This window comes from Cololabis saira, chromosome 3 (assembly GCF_033807715.1).
Source record: "Cololabis saira isolate AMF1-May2022 chromosome 3, fColSai1.1, whole genome shotgun sequence".
In the NCBI taxonomy this organism is placed as follows: Eukaryota; Metazoa; Chordata; class Actinopteri; order Beloniformes; family Belonidae; genus Cololabis; species Cololabis saira.
The window spans coordinates 46,580,037-46,604,643 of record NC_084589.1 but is presented as its reverse complement, the minus strand read 5'-3'; the positions used below and the strand labels follow the sequence as shown (position 1 = coordinate 46,604,643).

The 24,607-nt window shown below is 40.7% G+C and overlaps 1 protein-coding gene and 1 pseudogene across 1 annotated transcript; both read left to right on the top strand.

The window, feature by feature from the left end:
• Positions 1 to 3,487, top strand: part of LOC133440696 (zinc finger protein 845-like) — a 43,355-nt pseudogene extending 39,868 nt beyond the window's left edge.
• A 13,320-nt stretch (positions 3,488 to 16,807) lies between these two features.
• On the top strand, positions 16,808 to 24,388 carry LOC133440695 (zinc finger protein 850-like). The gene is made up of 2 exons (XM_061718013.1): positions 16,808 to 18,177; positions 22,900 to 24,388. The coding sequence occupies exons 1-2, from the start codon at positions 16,972 to 16,974 to the stop codon at positions 24,094 to 24,096; spliced, it is 2,403 nt and encodes an 800-aa protein (XP_061573997.1). The 5' UTR covers positions 16,808 to 16,971; the 3' UTR covers positions 24,097 to 24,388.
• The last annotated feature ends 219 nt before the right edge of the window (positions 24,389 to 24,607 follow it).

Here is a 24,607-nt window from a genome sequence, read left to right as displayed (position 1 = left end):
TCAGACTCCACAGAGTCGGTACGTAACCCTGGAAAGTTGAATGAATGAACACATGAGTATGACTCCTACAACATCCCTTTGTTTCCAGTTAAAAGCCGTGGTGATGAAGCAAACGAACTCAATGGGAAACTTCCCAGCTCAAGCAGCTGCTGATGTGGGATTCGGAAACATCCCGAACTAACTTGTTGTTCTGTTTACTTGGTGCTGCCTTTCATGCTCCATTCAGACTCTGGACCAGACTGAGATTTCACACTTTACACTTAATCCTTTATTCTGTAGAAAAGATGCAGATCACACTGGCTCTGTGTAGATTTTTCTTTTTAGATTGATTAATTCAGCACAGTATAAAAACAGAACAAGTAACATACAAATGTAAAAGAGAGATTGGTAATGTGCTAGGCTGAGGCAAAAAGCCCAAGGGGCTTATACGAGGCCTCTACCTGTAAAATACAGCAAAATATTGTACAAAGATTTAAAATATGCAGAACACATGATTGCAGTCTAAAAACAAAGACAAAGCAAATAAACAGCAGCATGAATAGAATACATGGTATCTACATGATTAAAGAACAAAATAACAAATCTAGAAATATCATTAGGTAATGTGATCAATTAAATGTGTCCTGAGTTTACGTTTAAAATGATTGAATGAAGTAGAGGTAGACGAGATTGCTGTAGGTGTTCCATAACTGTATCTGATGGAGAACTGACACAAACCAGTATGGAACTTCAGGAGATTTAAATGATTAGCCTGTCTTGTATTAAAATGGTGCATATCACTGTTGAAATGAAAACAATCTTTACATGGCAAAGAAAATGAAAGTGGAAGGAACAATACTTTGAAAATATTACAGCAATAGGTACAGTAATTGAATTGAACTGAATCACCTACTCTAAAACAGTGGCTGGATATTATTAAAGAAATATGGACGATGGAAAGACTGACCCATATCCTGAGTTTGAGGGAAGGGCTATTTGAGAAGAGATGGCAAAAGTGGACATTTTATCTACAGAAAGCATAAGGATGCGGACCTCCTTTTTTTTTCTTTCTCTTTTCTTTTTTTGGATAGATTATTAATGTGCTAACCCACAAGTTTATGTTTGTTTTTCTACTTTTTATTTGTTTGTTTGTTGCACGGTGAATATACAGATAATTTTTGTGATCTGGTAAAAATGTGCAGTTGTAAAAAAACTGAAAATCTAATAAACACAAAGTGACAAAAAAGAAAACAAAATTGCAGGTTTGATATGTATTTAATCCATTGTAGGAACAAAGGGTACTGGAAATGTAACGCAAGTTTATTGAAATGCCAAGCCTTTCATGATGGAATTGAAATCTTAATCTCAGATGTAAAGTGTGATGAATCAATAATATCTTCTGTTGCTAAATGGAAATTCTTAAAATTTAAAATTCTAGAATTTGCTATTAGTTTTGGAAAATCACGTAACAGAAGTAACAAATTATCAGAAATTAGCAAAGAAATAAATTCTATTGCAATAAAACTTCACAGACTGATGAGGATAAACAAAAATTACAAATTTAGAAAATTAAGCTTGATGAAATCTATCTCAGGAGAGCCGAAGGTTCTTATATAAGATCAAGAGCAAAATGGATAGAGGAAGGTGAAAAAAGCACATCATACTTTTGTCGATTTAGAAAAAAGAAGACGGGAAAGAAATTAAATCAAAACACTGGTGATTAAAGATCAAACTGTCACAGATCCAGCTGTTATTGTCAGAGAAATAGTTTCCTTCTACAGTAAGTTTTATTCCTCATCTTTCTCTAGAGATGATGCTGACAACTTTTTTAACTATATCAAAGATCTTATTCCAACTATAGAAAAAGAGATTTATGTGATGCTGATATTTCTTCTGTTGAACTTGACCAGTTAACAGTTTGTCTTTGGACAAATCCCCAGGGAGTGATGGTCTTACTGCAACTTTTTATAAACATTTCTGAGATTTATTAAAGGAACCATTCTCTCCTCTCTTCCTCCCACCAGAAAATGTTTGTAAGGTGGAGGAGGACGGGGTTTTCAGTGACCAGCACCTGGATAACCTGGAGAGGAGCTGCAGCCCGGACCAGGAGGAACCAGGGCATCCACAGACTACAGAACTGGAGGAAGACTCCAGCGGTCAGGAGATGAAGCACGAGGACGTAGAGGTGGATGTCTCATTGGTCAATGTTGCTGATGTGAAAGTTGAAAATGGTGAACCAGGACCAAACTGTGTCCAGCTGCTGTTGCACACTTCTCCTGAAGCTCAAAACAAAGATGAGGAAGGGACTGAAAGTTTACGCTCAGACTCCAGTAAAACTGCAGATCCGGAGCCAATGAGACGACACGGTGACCACGAAGATGCTGCTGTCCCGTCAGACAGCAACTGTAAATCAAAGCTGACCAGGACCCACACGGGGAAGAAGGTATTTACTTGCAGCACTTGCAGGAAAGAGTTCAGTAAAAGTAGTAATTTAATGGATCACATGAAGATCCACACCGGCAAAAGGCCGTACCTGTGCAACACCTGCGGAAAAACCTTTACTAAATCATCAGCTCTTAAACGGCACATAATCACGCACACGGGCGAGAAGCCCTACATCTGCAAAACATGTGGAAAAAGTTACACAGAACGTTCCAACCTGGTGATTCACTCGAGGAACCACACCGGCGAAAAGCCGTACCTGTGCAACACCTGCGGAAAAACCTTTACTAAAGCATCAGCTCTTAAACGGCACATAACCACGCACACGGGCGAGAAGCCCGCGTGCGTGTACATCTGCAAAACGTGTGGAAAAAGTTACAGAGAACATTCCAAACTGGTGATTCACTCAAGGATCCACACGGGCGAGAAGCCCTACATTTGCAAAACCTGTGGAAAAAGTTACACAGAACGTTCCAGCCTGGTGATTCACTCAAGGACCCATACCGGCGAAAGGCCGTACCTGTGCAACACCTGCAACAAAACCTTTACTAAATCATCAGCTCTTAAAAGCCACATAATCACGCACACGGGCGAGAAGCCCTACATCTGCAAAACATGTGGAAAAAGTTACAGAGAACGTTCCAAACTGGGGATTCACTCAAGGATCCACACGGGCGAGAAGCCGTACATTTGCAAAACATGTGGAAAGAGTTACAGGCTACGTTCCACCCTGGTGGTTCACTCGAGGACCCACACCGGCGAAAGGCCGTACCTGTGCAACACCTGCGGAAAAACCTTTACTAAATCATCACATCTTAACCGCCACATAACCACGCACACGGCTGAGAAGCTATATTTGTGCAAGACGTGCAACAAAGGTTTTAGCCGCAAAATTGATTTCCTGAGTCACATGAAAAATCACCCGGAGGAGAAGTCTGGTGACTCGTGACAAATGAAGTTCATGTTGTCGTCCTCCGGGGGCAGCTGTCCACTCCTGTCTGACCCACAGAAGAAGAACCCACAGAAGTCCAACCACCACCTCCTGTGGCTGATGAGCCTAATCCCCTCCCCACAAGGTTTGCAGGTTCAACTCTGATTTATGCTTCTCCATAAACTTGACGCAGAGGGATCGATGTGGTTGTGTACTTTTTTTTAAAGTTCTGCATTGAGTTTGTTTGAATCCCTGTTCCTTCTTAAAATCGTATTATTTGTTGCTGTTGGTAAGTTGCCGTCTCCACTGTGCAAATAAAGAGCTGTTAGTATTTGCTGAAGTTTCTTTAAATGTTTATTTCGTTCATCTACAATGCCTCTCTCACACGTCCTTTTTCCCATCTGTTTATTCTTCATTCACATTCTCTTTGTAAAGTTAATCTGCACTAACCTGTGAGCGGAGTAGATGGAGAGAGTTTAACAACATGGAGCATGTTGTTAAACTCTCTCCATCTACTCCGTTCACAGGTTAGTCTAAGTTTGATATTTTTACGTGTTGAGTTTTTACAACCTTCCTCTGAAAAACATGAAGAATCTTCAGAGAAACGAGGACAAAAGAAGAAACGCAACCATCAACACGTCAGAAACAGAACAGCCAACCATCTGTCACCATTTTATAAATTTTAATATCTGCAGCATTTAACAAAAAACCTTGAAGATTTCAGAAGTCAGTGCAGTCAGATACAGTTTGCTTTTATTTCCATTTTAAAATGTTTTTATTGATTTAGAAAACAAGAACATTTGGTTTAAAGGTGAATGAGGAAATGAGTGTAATGTGGGAAACAAATCACGATACTTGAGTCACGATAAAATACGATATTGCAGTATCCAAATTTTGCGATATATTGTGATGTTATACATAGTTCGCTGAAAACTGTAAAAGGGTTTAAGCATTTTAAAATCTGAGCTGCACGTACATCAGATTATCGTGTAATTCATGGGACAAACTAAGTCAAAACAATGTAATTCAAATGATCCATGCTGTTATTGTAACTGTATAAGCTGAAGTTACAACATATCTGTGTACGTTTTTCATATTATTTAAATAATATGAAATTAACAATATTATTTAATCACATGTATAAAATCAAGTTGTACTAGATTTACAACTCGTCTGACACATGATTTATTATAAAGCTGATGTTGAGATCCGTGTTGAAGCTGCAGATCTGCAGGTTGGAGAGCAGGAAGAAGAGGGAGGATCATCGGGATCAGATTCCAGGAAGAGGACAGACTTTGGATTTAACCTTTTATATCAGACATCCGTTTAGGAGTAAATGTCTTTTTACCTCAACTCATATTTAGTCAGAAATAATCATGAAAATGTAATTAAGTTTTCATTTTAGATGGATGACTTATTATATTGTTTATAATTCTGGAATATTACACTCTCCATATGTAGAAAGAGCAGCAGTGCCCCCTGGTGGTGAGTTATAAAAGCTCAACATAAACCCAGGAGTGAACAATCTATCGTAATAATAATAAAAACACAAATAAAAAAAGACTTTAACAAGAGGAAAGTTGTCAGTGATGCAGATTATTGGTACAGCGTGATCAGTACAACCAGCATTTAGCTCAGAAAACAATGTTGAAAGAGAAATGTCATCAAATGAAGTTGAAAAGTGGAGATGCACTTTTGTCCTTTATCCTCAACTTCCTCAATCACGTCATTTTGATCCAGTTTGTTATTTCACTGGTCTTGGCTACATCAAATGACACATCCAGGGACAGAAGCCGTGCATAGGTGTTCATCCTGTCCAGGTGTTGGAAGGTGAAGTGAAGCCGAAGCCATCGCTTCATCCACTGATCTGTTGGCACGGTAGGAAAACTGATAGGAATCCACTGTGTCAGGAACCATGGAGTTGATGTGGGTTAAAAAAAGATGATCTGCTCTGTTGGTCTCTGGAGAAGGTTTAATGAAAATGTTTCTCCATGAATAAGCACTAAAAATAGCGTAAAAGTACAAGACAGACTAATTATCCACAATATTTAACCAATAACAAAGAAGTCATTTATGATATGAATGAGGAGGTTAATAATTTTAACAGGTATTTTGTGAGTGTTGGACCAAAGCTGGCAGAAAAATGTGTGATCCTGGATCAGCTGATGGATGGAAGGAAACATTAATAAGTAGAAATCCAGATTCAATGTTTCCCACAGCTGTGGAGGAGAGAGAAATCATAGATATTGTAAGTAAATGTAAAAACAAGGTGTCAACTGACTGTGGTGATATGACAATAGTCAAAAAGGTTATTGATGGATTGTTAACTGACATACAGCTGTAATCAGTCGCTCAGAACTGGGACATTTCCACAAAAAAAATGAAAACTGCAAAAGTCATCCCACTGTACAGAACTGGAGACAGACACCAATTCACTAATTACTGGCCTGATTCTTTACTCCCAACATTTTCTAAGATCTTAGAAAAAGTATTTATTTACAGGTTGGACAAATTAATGCCAATCAAAAGGCCACGCCCCTAATTACGCATTAAACTTCTTGCTTTATATAATTCCAACCTGCCACAATACGAGGAAAAAGAGGCTTCAAACCCCTGCAGAAAACCTGTGGGTGATTCATGCAGGAATGAACCGTCATTCTGAGTTTGGGGGTTAGTTTGTGATCTTTATTCCCTCTAGTGGTTAAATGTTGGAAACTGCAGCTTTAAATGTGTCTTGTATATCTATATATTTCACACCAAAATCATGTTAATTGATCCTCATTTCCTTCCCTGTGTTCCCTCTGGTCGTACCATCCGAAGTTTACCTTCCCTCTGACTTAACTTACTTTTTTATTTTAATGCCAAACGGTGACTCATGAGTCCTGCATGTGCACGCCAATAATAAATCCACCGACTGGAAGCGCTGAACTAAACTAAGTTGGATTTTTAAATGTTTTAATGTCTCAAAGACTTACCATGTGTATTATTTTGAAGCCCAAGGAAATAAAAGTTTCTTAACAACATAAATGTTTTGTGACAAATAATAAAGAACACATGAATTAAAAATATTTTTATTTTATATATTGATATTAACAATCAGAAGCTTATCATATAAATTGTGTCAGCTCTCATTGTGTCGGAAAAAATAAAACTCTTTCTAAACCTTCTTGCTTGTGTTGTTTTCTCAGATGTAAATCACTTTGGATAAAAGCGTCTGCTAAATGACAGAAGTCGTAGTAAACCAGTGATGAAAAGAATGTTGTATGCATTTTGTTCTAATTACTTTCGTTGGTAAATGAAATACTGACTGTAACTGCGAGAAGGAACTATGTCATTTGTTCAGACTCCACTGCAGCCCTTCAGAGTTTGATTTCAAATAAAACAACAAGAGAAGATCTAGTGTTGGAAATATTAATGGTGTTGTGGAGGTTATGCAGAACTGGAATTACTGTGCAGTTTTGTTGGGTTCCTGCCCACATGGGTGTTGATGGCAATGAGAAAGCAGACAATATTGCTAAAAGAGCATTGAAATTGAGTAGTGAGGTAATTATGGAAATTCCTTTTGGTAAAGGTGAAGCAAAATCATGAATTAGAAAGGCAGTGAGGGATTCATGGCAGAAGGTGTGGGACAACGGTGTAAAAGGGAGACATTTTTATAACATACAGAAGTCAATTAACGTGAAGGTTTTCAAAGGAAAGTGTAGGAGAGAGGAAGTCATCATTTCTAGATTAAGATTAGGTCATACTAGTTTAAAATCAACTCTGTATTTAATGTCAAAGTCCGTGTGTGATAAATGTGATGAGTGTGATGTCACAGAGAATGTAGAGCATGTGATTCTTAAATGTGGCAAGTATGAGGTAGAAAGGAACGCTTTAAGAGACAGGATGTACGAGCTGGGACGGGAATGGAGTTTAGTAGGTTATTAGGGAGGAGTGAGGTGATGAGGGATTGTTATAAGGAAATCCTTGTCTTTCTTAAAGATGCAGGGATAGATAATACGATTTAAATGTGGTTATCTTATTTTATTTAGGTATTTCCTTTTTTCCCCCCTTTAAGTTAGACTGTAACCTGGTGTAATAATGATCCTGATGTTACACACTCCGGTACAGCAGGTGGCGGTAGAACCTAATAACGTTGGTTGTGATCCGCCATTAAACCTAGAGAAGAAGAAGGAGAGGACGGTTCTGTTGTTTCCTTTCTTTTTCCTCTTCAACAATGTCTAAGGTGAATCATCTGAGAGAGTTTATCGGTCAGCGACTAACAGCAGCTGCTGTAGAAATATTGTCAGTGTTTGAAAAAAGCATCTTGGAGTATGAAGAAGAGCTCGACCGTCAGCGCAGACTGTTGGACCTCGCCTGGAAACCTGAAATCAGACTCCACAGAGTCGGTACGTAACCCTGGAAAGTTGAATGAATGAACACATGAGTATGACTCCTACAAGATCCCTTTGTTTCCAGTTAAAAGCCGTGGTGATGAAGCAAACCAACTAAATGGGAAACTCCCCAGCTCAAGCAGCTGCTGATGTGGGATTCGGAAACATCCCGAACTAACTTGTTGTTCTGTTTACTTGGTGCTGCCTTTCATGCTCCATTCACACTCTGGACCAGACTCATATTTCACACTTTATCAATGAATGAATACATTTTTATTTCGAACATGTAAAAAATTAACAGTAACCTCTTCATATTCATGTTGGAAAAAAGGAGTAGGAAGAAGTCTACACTTTTTCCTAGTTCCTACCCCTTTCTAACTCTATGAATTTACATTATTGCTATTATTATATCTACACAATATCCATATAAATATAGTCTATATAAATACTATTGTAATAATTATTCGTTTATTAGATTATATATTTTCACTTTTAATATAAAGCTGCCACCACCTTTATTAAACCGGTGTGGTCCGGTATAAGAGGCAAGAGGATGTTTATCAACCACACAAATACACAGGGATAGGATACAAAATAATCTTTATTAGAAAATATATCTTTGTTTAAAAATGGCAATATGACCCCTGCAACAGGCTGAGAACTAAAGGCTAACAGCTATGGCACACCAATGGCCACCCTACAACCCTGCCACACGAAATGCAAGTCCACAAACCCAGACGAGGCCGGCACACGGTAAAAGAGTCACTGCACACTGTAAAACCCAATAGCTGACACAGCAAACTAATAAAACTCAGTGCTAAAACTGCACAGCAAACCACAGGGACCACTCCAAACTATAAGCAGGTCAAAACCACTCCACACCACTAGGGGGAGGCAGGGGGCCCGGGGGCCTTCAGCGTCGCCTCTAAATGAGCCCCTGACAAAGGATCAATTACCCTGGAATATGCGTTAAAACATTATGCTCCGGTTCATATAGGGAAATGAACGGGCATCAAATCACTCAAATACATAGACATGAAAGGAAAAAATATGAAGGACACAACAAATAACGGACAATGTATACGGTATTTGAGTTTAACTTATCTCGCCCGGTCTGGCGACGACACCCCCCCACGGGGTGTCAGCATGGAGTTGCCCGTGAAGCGTCACAGACAAAACTCACTGCGGCCAGGTTAGTGGCAACCGGCAGCAGTTTGTGGCAGGGAAGCCTCAGTAAGGAGAAGGCATGGGCACCTACTACACCCCGGTCCCTCACTATCTAAAGGAGGCATCCAGCCTCCCCTCCTCACTCAGAAAAGGCTCTCTCCCCTATCCAGCTGTCTTCGCGGCCGGCAACAATAAAAGCTGCGATCCGCACCCTCCCAGCCCGGTGCCGCAGCTTCGAACAGAAACTGAAGTATTCCCCACTCGCCGTCCAGCCATTCACAGACCTCTTTTATTCCTCTCCTAGCTGACACAGGTGCAAGTGATTCACAATCAGGTAATGGAACTCCTCCCTGCAGCATCCACACCGGCAGGCACAGAGACCCTCCTGACATTTCATTACACTATGTAAAACATGCCTATTACCACATAAGTATCCATACAAGTATATAGAAAATATAAATATTACATGAATATTATATCAATATATAGAAAATACAAATATTTTATAAATCTATATAAATATACACTATATAACTACATAAATATCCCTATAAATATATATATGCTACATACCTAATAAATATATAACATATATTAAATAATTAGAACTATCCCTCTCAACATATAATATATAAATATCCACATAAATATCTAAACATATCTTAAGCAAATATAATATACCATTTTTCCCTATTTTATTTGTTTCTCACACTCGTTACCCCATTTCCTCTTCCATATACCTGTTTATAAATAATTTTTTGTATCTCTTTTTAAACAGATTTATGTTCGTACTTTTTCATTTCCAGCTCCAAACTGTTCCACAGAGTCTCCACAGTTCCACATGCACATGCTGCACATTGTTGTTCCTACTTTATGTTTTCTAAAATTAGATGGTAGTAGATTATTCCTTGCTTTGAACATTATTTGCGCTGTTTTGTATTTAGCAAAATCCCTACATTTCTTAACCAGATCCATACATTTCTTTAGACTTAATCGTTTATTTAGTAGAAAAGATGCAGATCACAGTGGCTCCGTGTTAAATGTGAGATGACACTGGCAAAAAACCAGATCGTTGGAGGATGTTCATATAGGAGTTCATATGCAGGACTTGTAGTTAGATTGTTATTTTTTATTAAATTTTTTTTCAAAAACATGAAGTTTACTAATTATAGATCTTCAACAGAACATATAAATCACATTTCATGCCAGGGGGGATAAGAGTTTACAAGAAAACATTAAAATGAGCACAGATATTAATAGTTTTGATCGCCTTTTGATGAAGAGAAAATTAAATGCAGTCGATGTTTGAGCTCATTGTAATAAGCAACAAAAGAGGGTTTTTTATGTGTAAATTTACATTTGTGAATGTGAAATTTTGCCAACAGTATGACGAGGTTAATAATGAATGTTTCATTGGGTTTTGCCTTAATCCTGTCAAAGTCATAGAGTCCAAACAGCACATCCCTCCAAAACAACTTAAATTCTTGTTGAATATTGTTAACAATAAAATTACATATATAAATCCAGAGGTTTTGGACAATGGGGCAGAGTCAAAATAAATGAGTAATTGTTTTAATATTTACAGAACAGAAAGCACATTTCACATCAATGTCTATTTTAAACCTTTTAACAATATGATTAACAATATGATCATTAGAAGGCTAAAATCTATGAATTATTTTAAACAATATTTCTCTAACTTTGTTGGTCAACAGGTATCGGTTGGGTAAGAGCCAGACCTTTTTCCAGCCAATATGATTCATGTACCTATTCCAGTGTGAGACCACATAAGGAACTGTGGTGACATCCTGTCTAAACAAGAATCTAATCAACTTATTGTTCTTACCATGGTTACAGGACAAACAGATTTTGATCAGAATCAGAATTGTTTCAACCAATTTATCTTAAATGTGTTATTTAGGGTGCAGAAATTTAGAAAATGAAGTCCACCATTTTCATAGTCATTCATTAGAACAGATTTTTTTCAGATGATGAGTTCTATTTTTCCACAAGAAGTTGAGAATCAGCCTGTCAATCTCAGTAATACGTTTGTTGTCCACGAACAGAGACAGAGATGCATATGTTAACGTGATATTCCTTCCTCCTTGGTGAGTAGAACTCTACCTCTAAGAGAGAGATCCCGTAATAACCACTGGTTTAACTTTTTTTGAGTTCTTTGGATAATAGGATTGAAATTCAGTGAAGTTTTTTTTGTTGGTCCTTAGTTATTGTAATACCCAAGTAAACAACTTAATTTTTGACTGGGATACTACAAATTGATGTTTTATCAGAATCCTTAATGGATATAATTTTGCATTTATTAAGATTCAGATTTAGGCCAGAGGCCTTGGAAAACTCATTTATGGTGTTTATTGCAATAGAAACTTGATTTTCATCCCTGAGAAAGAGTGTGGTGTCATCTGCTAGTAGATCAGACTTGTTCCCGGTGCATGTTGGACTCCGGCAGGGCAGCCCTTTGTCACCGGTCCTGTTTATTTTTATGGACAGGATTTCTAGGCGCAGCCAGGGGCCGGAGGGGATCCGGTTTGGGAACCTCAGGATTTCACCTCTGCTTTTTGCGGATGATGTTGTCTTGTTGGCTTCATCGGACCGAGATCTTCAGCTTGTGTTGGGGCCGTTTGAGGCCGAGTGCGACGCAGCAGGGATAAGAATCAGCACCTCCAAAACCGAGGCCATGGTTCTCCACCGGGAGACAGTGGTGTGCCTTCTCCGGGTGGGTGGAGAAGTCCTGCCTCAGGTGGAGGAGTTCAAGTATCTCGGGGTCTTGTTCACGAGTGAGGGAATGATGGAGCGGGATTGGTGCAGAGTCCGCAGTTATGCGGTCGATGTACTAGAGCTTCTAAGAGACGATTTAGACTCGGCTTACAGAGAGTAAGTGTAGCCTACTAGCTTCAGCTTCCTGTGGTAATAATTCTGTACAACATGTGCAGCAACACAGACAACAGCAGACATGTCACTCTCTAAAATAAAACTTGATAAACTCTCTATAAACTCTCTAACTTGATACAAGTTGTAAACTATAAACCTTAGTTTTCCTCTGGGAAGAGGAATTAAATCTTAAAATAAAAATTAATTATGAATTATCAAGCTTTGCGAAAGCTTTAGTGATAGCATCCGCCGCGTGTGAGGAAACTCTTCACACTAGAGCTCCACATGTCACTCGTGACGCGACTGACACGGCTTTTGACTGTATATAGTTTGCTATAATTCCGACAGGATTTCATCAGTGAAATATTTACGACCCGACGTCTTCTACAACAGAAAGCGGCTGATGAGCAAAGCATATGAATTTATTACCTTACGATGTAGTTCTTCATTTTTCGTCCTGTCATTTATAGATCTCTGTTACATTCAGTGGAGTTAGCGGCGTGGCTGCACCTCCTTTTCTTTCTCTGCCTTAGCTGCAGCCAACTTTGGAAACTGAAAATACTTCTTTGTGTGAAAAACATTCAAATGTCTTATCAGCTTCGTTGTGTTGAAATTCTTTTGTAACATTCCTCCTAGGGTATCTCCTTTGCAAACTGCAAATTTGTTGTCCTTTTTGGACATTGTAAAACTGCTATACCGGCGAGGCCGGCCACGCCCCCTCAGGACAGCTTGGTCTGAGATGCAGGAATGCCCGAGCGGGCGGTGTTTGTTGTTGTAAACGTCATCAGATTGACCCGCTCTGAACTATTTTCCGATCTCCGATCAAAACCGATAGGGGCATTATAGGCCTGATCCCGATCAGTGGCCGATCAATCGGTGCATCTCTAGTTTTGAGCAGGTGTCTGCGATTTCTCCTGTACATTTCTCCTCTTGTGGTTTTGATAATGTATGATCTGGGCTGAATGTGTTTCTCTACCACAGTGGCTGGTTCCCACTTGTTGCCTTGTCTAACCCGCACATTTTCACCAACTTGGAGGTCAGACAGTGTCCTGGTTCCTTGATCAAAATATTGTTTCTGTCTTTGTTGTCTATGCACGAGGTGGCTCCTGGCATCTTTATAGAAAGCTGGCTGCAATAATGTCTTTGTCACAGGTAACTTTGATTTGAGCCTTCTTCCCATGAGCATCTGAGGAGGTGAGAGTCCAACCCCACTCAGTGGTGTGTTCCGGTATTCAAGCAGTGCTAGGTACGGGTCACCAGCACTGTCCTGTGCTTTTGTCAGCATGTTTTTTATTGTCTGAACTGCTCTCTCAACTTGGCCATTTGACTGCGGGAAAGTGGGACTTGAAGAGGTGTGTTTGAAACCCCACTCAGCACTGAAGTCCACCATCTCTTGGCTCACCAGCTGTCTGCCATTGTCAGAGAGCAACTCATCTTGCACACCATGCCTTGCAAATATAGACTTCAGCCCAATGATTATGTGTTTGCTTGTGGTTCCATTCAGTTTTATGATCTCTGGAAACTTTGAAAAATAATCCACACACAATAAATACTCACTTGAAGTGAAACAAATCCACACCTATCTTTGCCCATGCTCTCTCGGGCACTGGGTGTGGTATAAGTGGCTCTCTGGGATTATTGTTCTTGTGTGTGTTACGTACAGCACACTGAGCCACGACTTCTTCTATCTGTTTGGTCATGCCCGGCCAGTACAGTACATCACGGGCTCGCTCCTTAACCATGCCCATATGTGACTCGTGGATTTTCCTGAGCATTTCACTTCTCAATGTGTGTGCTACTACTAACCTTGAGTTCCAGCTCTTCATCAAGGAGTTTCTCATGGTGCTCTTTTAGAAATGCTCTGCTTAAAGCATCAGCAATATGCATCTCCTTGCCTGGCTTGTACTTGACCTCAAGAATGTACTTTTGTAGTCTCATGAGCATTCTTTGTAGACTGGCTGGGGCGCTGAGGAGTGTTTTATTTATTTATTTATTTATTTATTTTTTTTTTTTTAATATCATCTCCAGCGGCTTATGAACACTTGCTACATGGACATGTCTTCCATACCTGGCTTTCTGACATCATAGTTCTTGAGTACTGGTGCTTGGCCGACGAGAGCTTTCAGTTTGTCACAACTCTGTTGTTGCTCTGACCCCCAGTGCCATTCCACATTCCCTTCCAACTTCCTTAGAGGAGCACTCAGGTCTGAAAGGTTAGGGATGAATTTAGAGAGGTACTGCAGTAACCCTGTGAACCTCTGGAGGGCAGCTTTGTCCTCTGGTGCAGGCATGTTTTGTATGGCTCTAACCTTTTCAGGATCAGGCTTGAGTCCTTTCTCACTGAGCACATGTCCAATGTACTATAACTGATTTCTGTCATCCTTATCTTCCACTTACTTTTATTCAGTTTCAGATTGACGCTTCTTTTAAACCCGTATCTCCCAAATGGCGTTTTGAATGTACACAGGTGAGAGCTTTCTTGGTCCAACTTGATGTGCCAAAATCCGTGGTTAGCGTCTACAACTGAAAAGTATCAGGTCCTCTGGGTCGATACAGATCCGAACTTTGTTGGGTTTTGTTACAGTCACCATACTATTGACCCAATCTGTAGGTTATTTCTGTTTGGTTATCACGCCCAAGTTTTCCATGCTATTCAGCTCTGTTTCAATTTTATCTTTTAGCGCGACAGGTACTTTCCTGGGAGCGTGTATTACTGGAGTGACATCTGGATTCGTCTCAATGTGATATACTCCTGGTATGCAGCCTAATCCAGTGAATAAATCCTCATATTCACTTAGAATGTCACTCTCTTTTTTAAGCCCATGCAATCTTTTGACAAGCCCCATTTTCTCACATGACTCCTCCTAGAATTGCAGGGGCATTGTTCTTTATGACCTCAAACTCCATGTCATACTTTTTATCTTTGTACTGACATATCAGCATGACTTTACCTTTGGCTGGAATGTGGTGTCCTGCATAAGCAACAAGCTTGAAGTGAGATTTGCTCACCTTTTTATCCAGTCTCAGCTTTCTGAGGTCTTTCATAGAAATTACGTTGCAATCAGCCCTAGTGTCCAGCCTGAGTTTCAAAACTTTCTTGTTGACAATCAATTCAATTAAATTTTATTTATATAGCGTCTAATACAACAAAAGTTGTCTCTAGACGCTTTCCAGAGACCCATACCCAGAACATAACCCCCGAGCAGTTATTACATAAACAATGGCAGGTAAAAACTCCCCTAGTGGGAGAAAAACCTTAAGCCAAACAGTGGCAAGGAAAAACTCCCCTTTTATGAGGGAAGAAACCTTGAGCAGGACCAGGCTCATAAGGGGGGACCCTCCTGCCGAGGGCCAGACTGGGGGTCAGGGACGGCAACAGCACAGCAGGCAGGTGGAAGCAGCAACGGGATGACCAGGCGTGGGGACCGCAGGCCAGCACGCAGCTCCCAAAGCTCCGGCCCAATCAGCAAGTCCCAGGTTTGGGTGCAGGTTTGGGGGAAGGTTGAGAAGGGGCAGGGCCAGGGAGAGGTGTTTTGACGGACCAATCTCTCCCCCACCTGCCCGGGCCGTTACCCTGCCCCTAATCAGAGAAGCGCCCCGCTGCCTCTGCGGCGGGGCGATCCTCTGGTCCTGGAGGGCCGCTTTTGTGGGGACGGGTGCACCTGCCCGCGTCGGCGGCCGGGGCTGCTCTGTCTCTACGGGCAGGCTGGCCTCTCGCCGGGTGGGGGTCGTTGGCCTGGGGGGTGAGGGCCTATATTAAATATAGTAACAATGCACATATATATGCCTTAGGTTTTTACCATTATGGTATTAACCATTAATATGTTTGCAGAAAAGGTAAAAAAAAAAAAAAAAAAAGTAGACAATCAGATCTTCACGCCACTTTTCTTTCTTTGTATCCACTGCATCGATTTGTGAGACTTGTTTTTCTGCTTGGATTGTGCCAATAACGAAGTCCTGATCATCTGCCTCGGCCTTGTTTACATGATGCACTTTATGATTATTTGTGTGCTTGCGTGAGTTGCACATTTTGGCATAGTGATTTTTCCCGTGGCAGGCTTTGCACACTTGTCCGTAGGCAGGGCACTTCCTTGGCTCATGCCTGTAGCTGCATCGTGTGCAGTTTCCTTGAGTTCTCATCTTTACATTCTGTGCTGTGGCACCACTGTCTTTCTGTTTGTCACATGGTTTTTTCTTAGTGACTTTATTGACAGGAATTTCAACCTCTTCATGTAGACTTTTTTTTAGCTGACTTCGACTCAACTCACTGGCCCTGCAAATGTCTATTGCTTTGTTTAGCGTGAGGTCCGGGTCTCTCAGTAGTCGTCCTCTCACTTGGTCATCTGTGATTCCACACACGGTTCTATCTCGTATCATTGAGTCTGTGAGGTGCTCAAACTTGCAGTATTTCACTTTTTTTTTTTTTAAATCAGTTTGCCTCAAATGCGTCACATTTTTCCTTGGCTCACAATGTTGGTGGAAAAGTTCTTTCAACGTATCATAGTCATCTAAGTTTTCATCAAAGTCAAAAGTGTTGTATAGCTTTTAATTTCTTCGTCTCTGGCCACATGTAGGAACGTGGCTCTTTTCACTGCATCAGACTTTTCGTCGATTCCACTGGCGACAAGAAACAGTTCAAATCTCTGGATCCAGACTCTCCAATTTTCTGCTAGATTTCCTTCTAGACTTAATGAGGTTGGAGGTTTCATCTGCTCCATTTTGTCTTCCCATCTTTGTTTTACTTCAAGTTTTTACTCTGAGACCATGTTAAATATGACGCAGAAGAAGCCATTTCTAGAACAACAACTTTATTCTTCAACTGTCTCGATACCTACGTAGTAACACGAGTACAGTCACAGTGCCACCTAATGGTCACACAGAGTACTGCACTTGTTTTCAAATATACTACATAGATGAAGGGGAAGACCGAAGGTTCAGGACAAAGTTTAAACCTCACAAATACAACTAAACAATCAACACTGGGAAGCACTTTTGACTTGTTAAAATCATATCTTTTTGTCCCTTTTTGTAATTCCAGAACTCCCACAAGAAAATGTTTGTAAGGTGGAGGAGGACGGGGTTTTCAGTGACCAGCACCTGCATAATCTGGAGAGGAGCTGCAGCCCGGACCAGGAGGAACCAGGGCATCCACAGACTACAGAACTGGAGGAAGACTCCAGCGGTCAGGAGATGAAGCACGAGGACGTAGAGGTGGATGTCTCATTGGTCAATGTCGCTGATGTGAAAGTTGAAAATGGTGAACCAGGACCAAACTGTGGCCAGCTGTTGTTGCACACTTCTCCTGAAGCTCAAAACAAAGATGAGGAAGGGACTGAAAGTTTACGCTCAGACTCCAGTAAAACTGCAGATCCGCAGCCAATGAGACGACACGGCGACCACGAAGATGCTGCTGTCCCGTCAGACAGCAACTGTAAATCAAAGCTGACCAGGACCCACACGGGAAAGAAGGCGTTTTCTTGCAGCACTTGCAGGAAAGAGTTCAGTAAAAGTAGTATTTTAATGGATCACATGAAGATCCACACTGGCGAAAGGCCATACTTGTGCAACACCTGCGGAAAATCGTTTACTAAATCATCAGATCTTAAACGCCACATGACCACACACACGGGCGAGAAGCCCTACATCTGCAAAACATGTGGAAAAAGTTACAGGCAAAATTCCAACCTGGTGGTTCACTCGAGGACCCACACTGGCGAAAGGCAACACCTGTGCAACACTTGCGGAAAAACCTTTACTCAATCATCACTTCTTAAACGCCACATAACCACGCACACGGGCGAGAAGCCCTACATCTGCAAAACATGTGGAAAAAGTTACAGGCAAAATTCCAACCTGGTGATTCACTCGAGGACCCACACTGGCGAAAGGCCGTACCTGTGCAACACCTGCAGCAAAACCTTTACTAATTTATCAGATCTTAAACGCCACATAACCACGCACACGGGCGAGAAGCTCTACGTCTGCAAAACATGTGGAAAAAGTTACAGGCAAAATTCAAACCTGGTGGCTCACTCGAGAATCCACACCGGTGAAAGGCTGTTCGTGTGCAACACCTGCGGAAAAACCTTTACTCAATCATCAAATCTTAAAAGCCACATAATTACGCACACGGGCGAGAAGCCCTACATCTGCAAAACATGTGGAAAAAGTTACAAAGATTGTTCCAACCTGGTGATTCACTCGAGGACCCACACCGGTGAAAGGCCGTTCGTGTGCAACACCTGCGGAAAAACCTTTATTAAATCATCACATCTTAAAAGCCACATATCCACACACACGGGCGAGAAGCGATTTTTGTGCAAGACGTGCAACATAGGTTTTAGCCGCAGAATTGATTTGCTGAGTCACATGAAAAATCACCCAGAGGAGGAGAAGTCTGGTGACTCGTGACAAATGAAGCTCATGTTGTCGTCCTCCGGGGGCAGCTGTCAACTCCTGTGTGACCCACACAAGAAGAACCCGCAGAAGTCCAACCACCACCTCCTGTGGCTGATGAGCCTAATCCCCTCCCCACAAGGGTTGCAGGTTCAACACGGATTTATGCTTCTCCGTCAACTTGACGCACAGGGAACGATGTGGTTGTGTACTTTTTTTTTTAAATTCTGCATTGAGTTTGTTTGAATCCCTGTTCCTTCTTAAAATCGTATTTTTTGTTGCTGTTGGTAACTTGCCGTCTCTACGGTGCAAATAAAGAGCTGTTAGTATTTGGAGCATGTTGTTAAACTCTCTCCATCTACTCCGTTCAGAGGTTAGTCCAACGTTCCTCTGAAAAACATGAAGAATCTTCAGAAAAAACAAGGACAAAAGAAGAAATGCAACCATCGACACGTCAGAAACAGAACAGCCAACCATCTGTCACCATTTTCTAAACTTTAATGTCTGCAGCATTAAACAAAAAACCTTGAAGATTCCAGAAGTCAGTGCAGTCAGATACGGTTTGCTTCTATTTCCCTTTTAAAATGTTTTTATTGATTTAGAAAACAAGAACATTTGGTTTAAAGGCGAATGAGGAAATGAGTGTGATGTGAGATACACATCACGATACTTGAGTCACGATACAATACGACATTGCAGTATCCAAATTTTGCGATATATTGTGATGTTATACATAGTTCGCTGAAAACTGTACAAGGGTTTAAGCATTTTAAATCTGAGCTGCACGTACACTAGATTTACAACTCGTCTGACACATGATTTATTATAAAGCTGATGTTGAGATCCATCTTGAAGCTGCAGATCTGCAGGTTGGAGAGCAGGAAGAAGAGGGAGGATCGTCGGGATCAGATTCCAGGAAGAGGACAGACTTTGGATTTAACCCTTTTATATCAGACATCCGTTTAGGAGTAAATGTCTTTTTACCTCAACTCATATTTAGTCAGAAATAATCATGAAAAATGTAATTAAGTTTTCATTTTAGATGGATGAATCATTTTATTGTTTATAATTCTGGAATATTACACTATCCATATGTAGAAAGAGCAGCAGTGCCCCCTGGTGGTGAGTTATAAAAGCTCAACATAAACCCAAGAGTGAACAATCTATCGTAATAATAATAAAAACACAAATAAAAAAAGACTTTAGTGCATCCACAAGAGGAAAGTTGTCAGTGATGCAGATTATTGGTACAGCGTGATCAGTACAACCAGCATTTAGCTCAGAAAACAATGTGGAAAGAGAAATGTCATCAAATGAAGTTGAAAAGTGGAGATGCACTTTTGTCCTTTATCCTCAACTTCCTCAATCACGTCATTTTGATCCAGTTTGTTATTTCACTGGTCTTGGCTTCATCAAATGACACATCCAGGGACAGAAGCGGTGCATAGGTGTTCATTCTGTCCAGGTGTTGGAAGGTGAAGTGAAGCCGAAGCCATCGCTTCATCCACTGATCTGTTGGCACGGTAGGAAAACTGATAGGAATCCACTGTGTCAGGAACCATGGAGTTGATGTGGGTTAAAAAAAGATGATCTGCTCTGTTGGTCTCTGGAGAAGGTTTCATGAAAATGTCTCTCCATGAATAAGGACTAAAAATAACGTAAAAGTTCAAGACAGACTAATTATCCACAATATTTAACCAATAACGATGAAGTCATTAATGATATGAATGTGGTGGTTAATCATTTAACAGGTATTTTGTGAGTGTTGGACCAAAGCTGGCAGAAAAATGTGTGATCCTGGATCAGCTGATGGATGGAAGGAAACATTAATAAGTAGAAATCCAGATTCAATGTTTCTCACAGCTGTGGAGGAGAGAGAAATCATAGATATTGTAAGTAAATGTTAAAACAAGGTGTCAACTGACTGTGGTGATATGACAATAGTCAAAAAGGTTATTGATGGATTGTTAACTGACATACAGCTGTAATCAGTCACTCAGAACTGGGACATTTCCAAAAAAAATAAAAACAGCAAAAGTCATCCCACTGTACAGAACTGGAGACAGACACCAATTCACTAATTACAGGCCTGATTCTTTACTCCCAACATTTTCTAAGATCTTATAAAAAGTATTTATTTACAGGTTGGACAAATGAATGCCAATCAAAAGGCCACGCCCCTAATTACGCATTAAACTTCTTGCTTTATATCATTCCAACCTGCCACAATACGAGGAAAAAGAGGCTTCAAACCCCTGCAGAAAACCTGTGGGTGATTCATGCATGAATGAACCGTCATTCTGAGTTTGGGGGTTAGTTTGGGATCTTTATTCCCTCTAGTGGTTAAATGTTGGAAACTGCAGCTTTAAATGACTCTTGTATATCTATATATTTCACACCAAAATCAGTTTGATAGTTTGATCAGTTTGATATTTAAATGTTTTATTGTCTCAAACACTTACCATGTGTATTATTTTGAAGCCCATTGCAATAAAAGTTTCTTAAAAGCATAAACGCTTTATGACAATAAAAATATTTTTATTTTATATATTGATATTAACAATCAGAAGCTTATCATATAAATTGCGTCAGCTCTCATTGTGTAGGAAAAAATAAAACTCTTTCTAAACCTTCTTGCTTGTGTTGTTTTCTCAGATGTAAATCACTTTGGATAAAAGCGTCTGCTAAATGACAGAAGTCGTAGTAAACCAGTGATGAAAAGAATGTTGTATGTATTTTGTTCTAATTACTTTCGTTGGTAAATGAAATACTTACTGTAACTGCGAGAAGGAACTATGTCATTTGTTCAGACTCCACTGCAGCCCTTCAAAGTTTGACTTCAAAGAAAACAATAAGAGAAGATCTAGTGTTGGAAATATGAATGGTATTGTGGAGGTTATGCAGAACTGGAATTACTGTGCAGTTTTGTTGGGTTCCTGCCCACATGGGTGTTGATGGCAATGAGAAAGCAGACAATATTGCTAAAAGAGCATTGAAATTGAGTAGTGAGGTAATTATGGAAATTCCTTTTGGTAAAGGTGAAGCAAAATCAGGAATTAGAAAGACAGTGAGGGATTCATGGCAGAAGGTGTGGGACAACGGTGTAAAAGGGAGACATTTTTATAACATACAGAAGTCAATTAACGTGAAGGTTTTCAAAGGAAAGTGTAGGAGAGAGGAAGTCATCATTTCCAGATTAAGATTAGGTCATACTAGTTTAAAATCAACTCTGTATTTAATGTCAAAGTCCGTGTGTGATAAATGTGATGAGTGTGATGTCACAGAGAATGTAGAGCATGTGATTCTTAAATGTGGCAAGTATGAGGTAGAAAGGAACGCTTTAAGAGACAGGATGTACGAGCTGGGACGGGAATGGAGTTTAGTAGGTTATTAGGGAGGAGTGAGGTGATGAGGGATTGTTATAAGGAAATCCTTGTCTTTCTTAAAGATGCAGGGATAGATAATAACATTTAAATGTGGTTATCTTATTTTATTTAGGTATTTCCTTTTTCCCCCCTTTAAGTTAGACTGTAACCTGGTGTAATAATGATCCTGATGTTACACACTCCGGTACAGCAGGTGGCGGTAGAACCTAATAACGTTGGTTGTGATCCGCCATTAAACCTGGAGAAGAAGAAGGAGAGGACGGTTCTGTTGTTTCCTTTCTTTTTCCTCTTCAACAATGTCTAAGGTGAATCATCTGAGAGAGTTTATCGGTCAGCGACTAACAGCAGCTGCTGTAGAAATATTGTCAGTGTTTGAAAAAAGCATCTTGGAGTATGAAGAAGAGCTCGACCGTCAGCGCAGACTGTTGGACCTCGCCTGGAAACCTGAAATCAGACTCCACAGAGTCGGTACGTAACCCTGGAAAGTTGAATGAATGAACACATGAGTATGACTCCTACAAGATCCCTTTGTTTCCAGTTAAAAGCCGTGGTGATGAAGCAAACCAACTAAATGGGAAACTCCCCAGCTCAAGCAGCTGCTGATGTGGGATTAGGAAACATCCCGAACTAACTTGTTGTTCTGTTTACTTGGTGCTGCCTTTCATGCTCCATTCAGACTCTGGACCAGACTGATGTTTCACACTTTACACTTAATCCTTTATTCTGTAGAAAAGATGCAGATCACAGTGGCTCCGTGTAGATTTCTTTTTTTTAGAGCAAATCCACATTGGAAGAAGAATATCAAAATTAACTGTGTCAAAAGCTTTGGATAAATCAAGAAAGATTCCCAAAGCGTATTCATTATTATTGATTGCAGTGTGAATTTTATCAACAATTGAAGTAAAGCCATTTCTGAAGAAGGATTTTTCCTAAATCCATATTGGTGTTTATACAGTATATTACAGTCCTGCAAATGTTTCATCATTCTGTTATAGACCAATTTCTCCAGGATCTTTGAGAAACATGTGAGAACAGAAATGGGCCGGTAGTTACTAAATACACTATGGTCTCCAGATTTGTAAACAGGGACTACTTTGGTGATTTTGAGGTCATTGGGTATTATTCCAGTTTCTAGAGATTTGGTGAAAATATGGCCGCCTAATGGTCACACAGAGTAATGCACTTGTTTTCAAATATACTACATAGATGAAGGGGAAGACCGAAGGTTCAGGACAAACTTTAAACCTCACAAATACAACCAAACAATCAACACTGGGAAAAATTTTTGACTTGTTAAAATCCTATTGTTTTGTTCCTTTTTGTAATTCCAGAACTCCCACAAGAAAATGTTTGTAAGGTGGAGGAGGACGGGGTTTTCAGTGACCAGCACCTGGATAACCTGGAGAGGAGCTGCAGCCCGGACCAGGAGGAACCAGGGCATCCACAGACTACAGAACTGGAGGAAGACTCCAGCGGTCAGGAGATGAAGCACGAGGACGTAGAGGTGGATGTCTCATTGGTCAATGTCGCTGATGTGAAAGTTGAAAATGGTGAACCAGGACCAAACTGTGTCCAGCTGCTGTTGCACACTTCTCCTGAAGCTCAAAACAAAGATGAGGAAGGAACTGAAAGTTTACGCTCAGACTCCAGTAAAACTGCAGATCCGGAGCCAATGAGACGACACGGTGACCACGAAGATGCTGCTGTCCCGTCAGACAGCAACTGTAAATCAAAGCTGACCAGGACCCACACGGGGAAGAAGGTATTTTCTTGCAGCACTTGCAGGAAAGAGTTCAGTAAAAGTAGTATTTTAATGGATCACATGAAGATCCACACTGGCAAAAGGCAGTACCTGTGCAACACCTGCGGAAAATCGTTTAGAAAGTCATCAACGTTCAAGAAGCATAAAATTATCCACACGGGCGAGAAGCCCTACATCTGCAAAACATGTGGAAAAAGTTACACAGAACATTCCACCCTGATTATTCACTCGAGGACCCACACTGGTGAAAGGCCGTACCTGTGCAACACCTGCGGAAAAACCTTTACTAAATCATCAAATCTTAAACGCCACATAACCACGCACACGGGCGAGAAGCCCTATATCTGCAAAACATGTGGAAAAAGTTACAGGCTACATTCCACCCTGCTGACTCACTCAAGGACCCACACTGGCGAAAGGCCGTACCTTTGCAACACCTGCGGAAAAACCTTTACTACATTATCAGCTCTTAAACGGCACATAACCACGCACACGGGCGAGAAGCCCTACATCTGCAAAACATGTGGAAAAAGTTACAGGCAAGTTTCCCACCTGGCGGTTCACTCGAGGATCCACACCGGTGAAAGGCCGTACCTGTGCAACACCTGCAGGAAAACCTTTACTAAATCATCACATCTTAAACGGCACATAACCACGCACACGGGCGAGAAGCGGTATTTGTGCAAGACGTGCAACAAAGGTTTTAGCCGCAGATTTGATTTGCTGAGTCACATGAAAAATCACCCGGAGGAGAAGTCTGGTGACTCGTGACAAATGAAGCTCATGTTGTCGTCCTCCGGGGGCAGCTGTCCACTCCTGTCTGACCCACAGAAGAAGAACCCGCAGAAGTCCAACCACCACCTCCTGTGGCTGATGAGCCTAATCCCCTCCCCACAAGGGTTGCAGGTTCAACCCGGATTTATGCTTCTCCGTCAACTTGACGCAGAGGGAACGATTTGGTTGTGTACTTTTTTTAAAGTTCTGCATTGAGGTTGTTTGAATCCCTGTTCCTTCTTAAAATTGTATTATTTGTTGCTGTTGGTAACTTGTCGTCTCCACGGTGCAAATAAAGAGCTGTTAGTATTTGCTGAAGTTTCTTTAAACGTTTATTTCGTTCATCTCTCATGCCTCTCTCACACGTCCTTTTTCCCATCTGTTTATTCTTCATTCACATTCTCTTTGTAAAGTTAATCTGCACTAACCTCTGAGCGGAGTAGATGGAGAGAGTTTAACAACATGGAGCATGTTGTTAAACTCTCTCCATCTACTCCGTTCAGAGGTT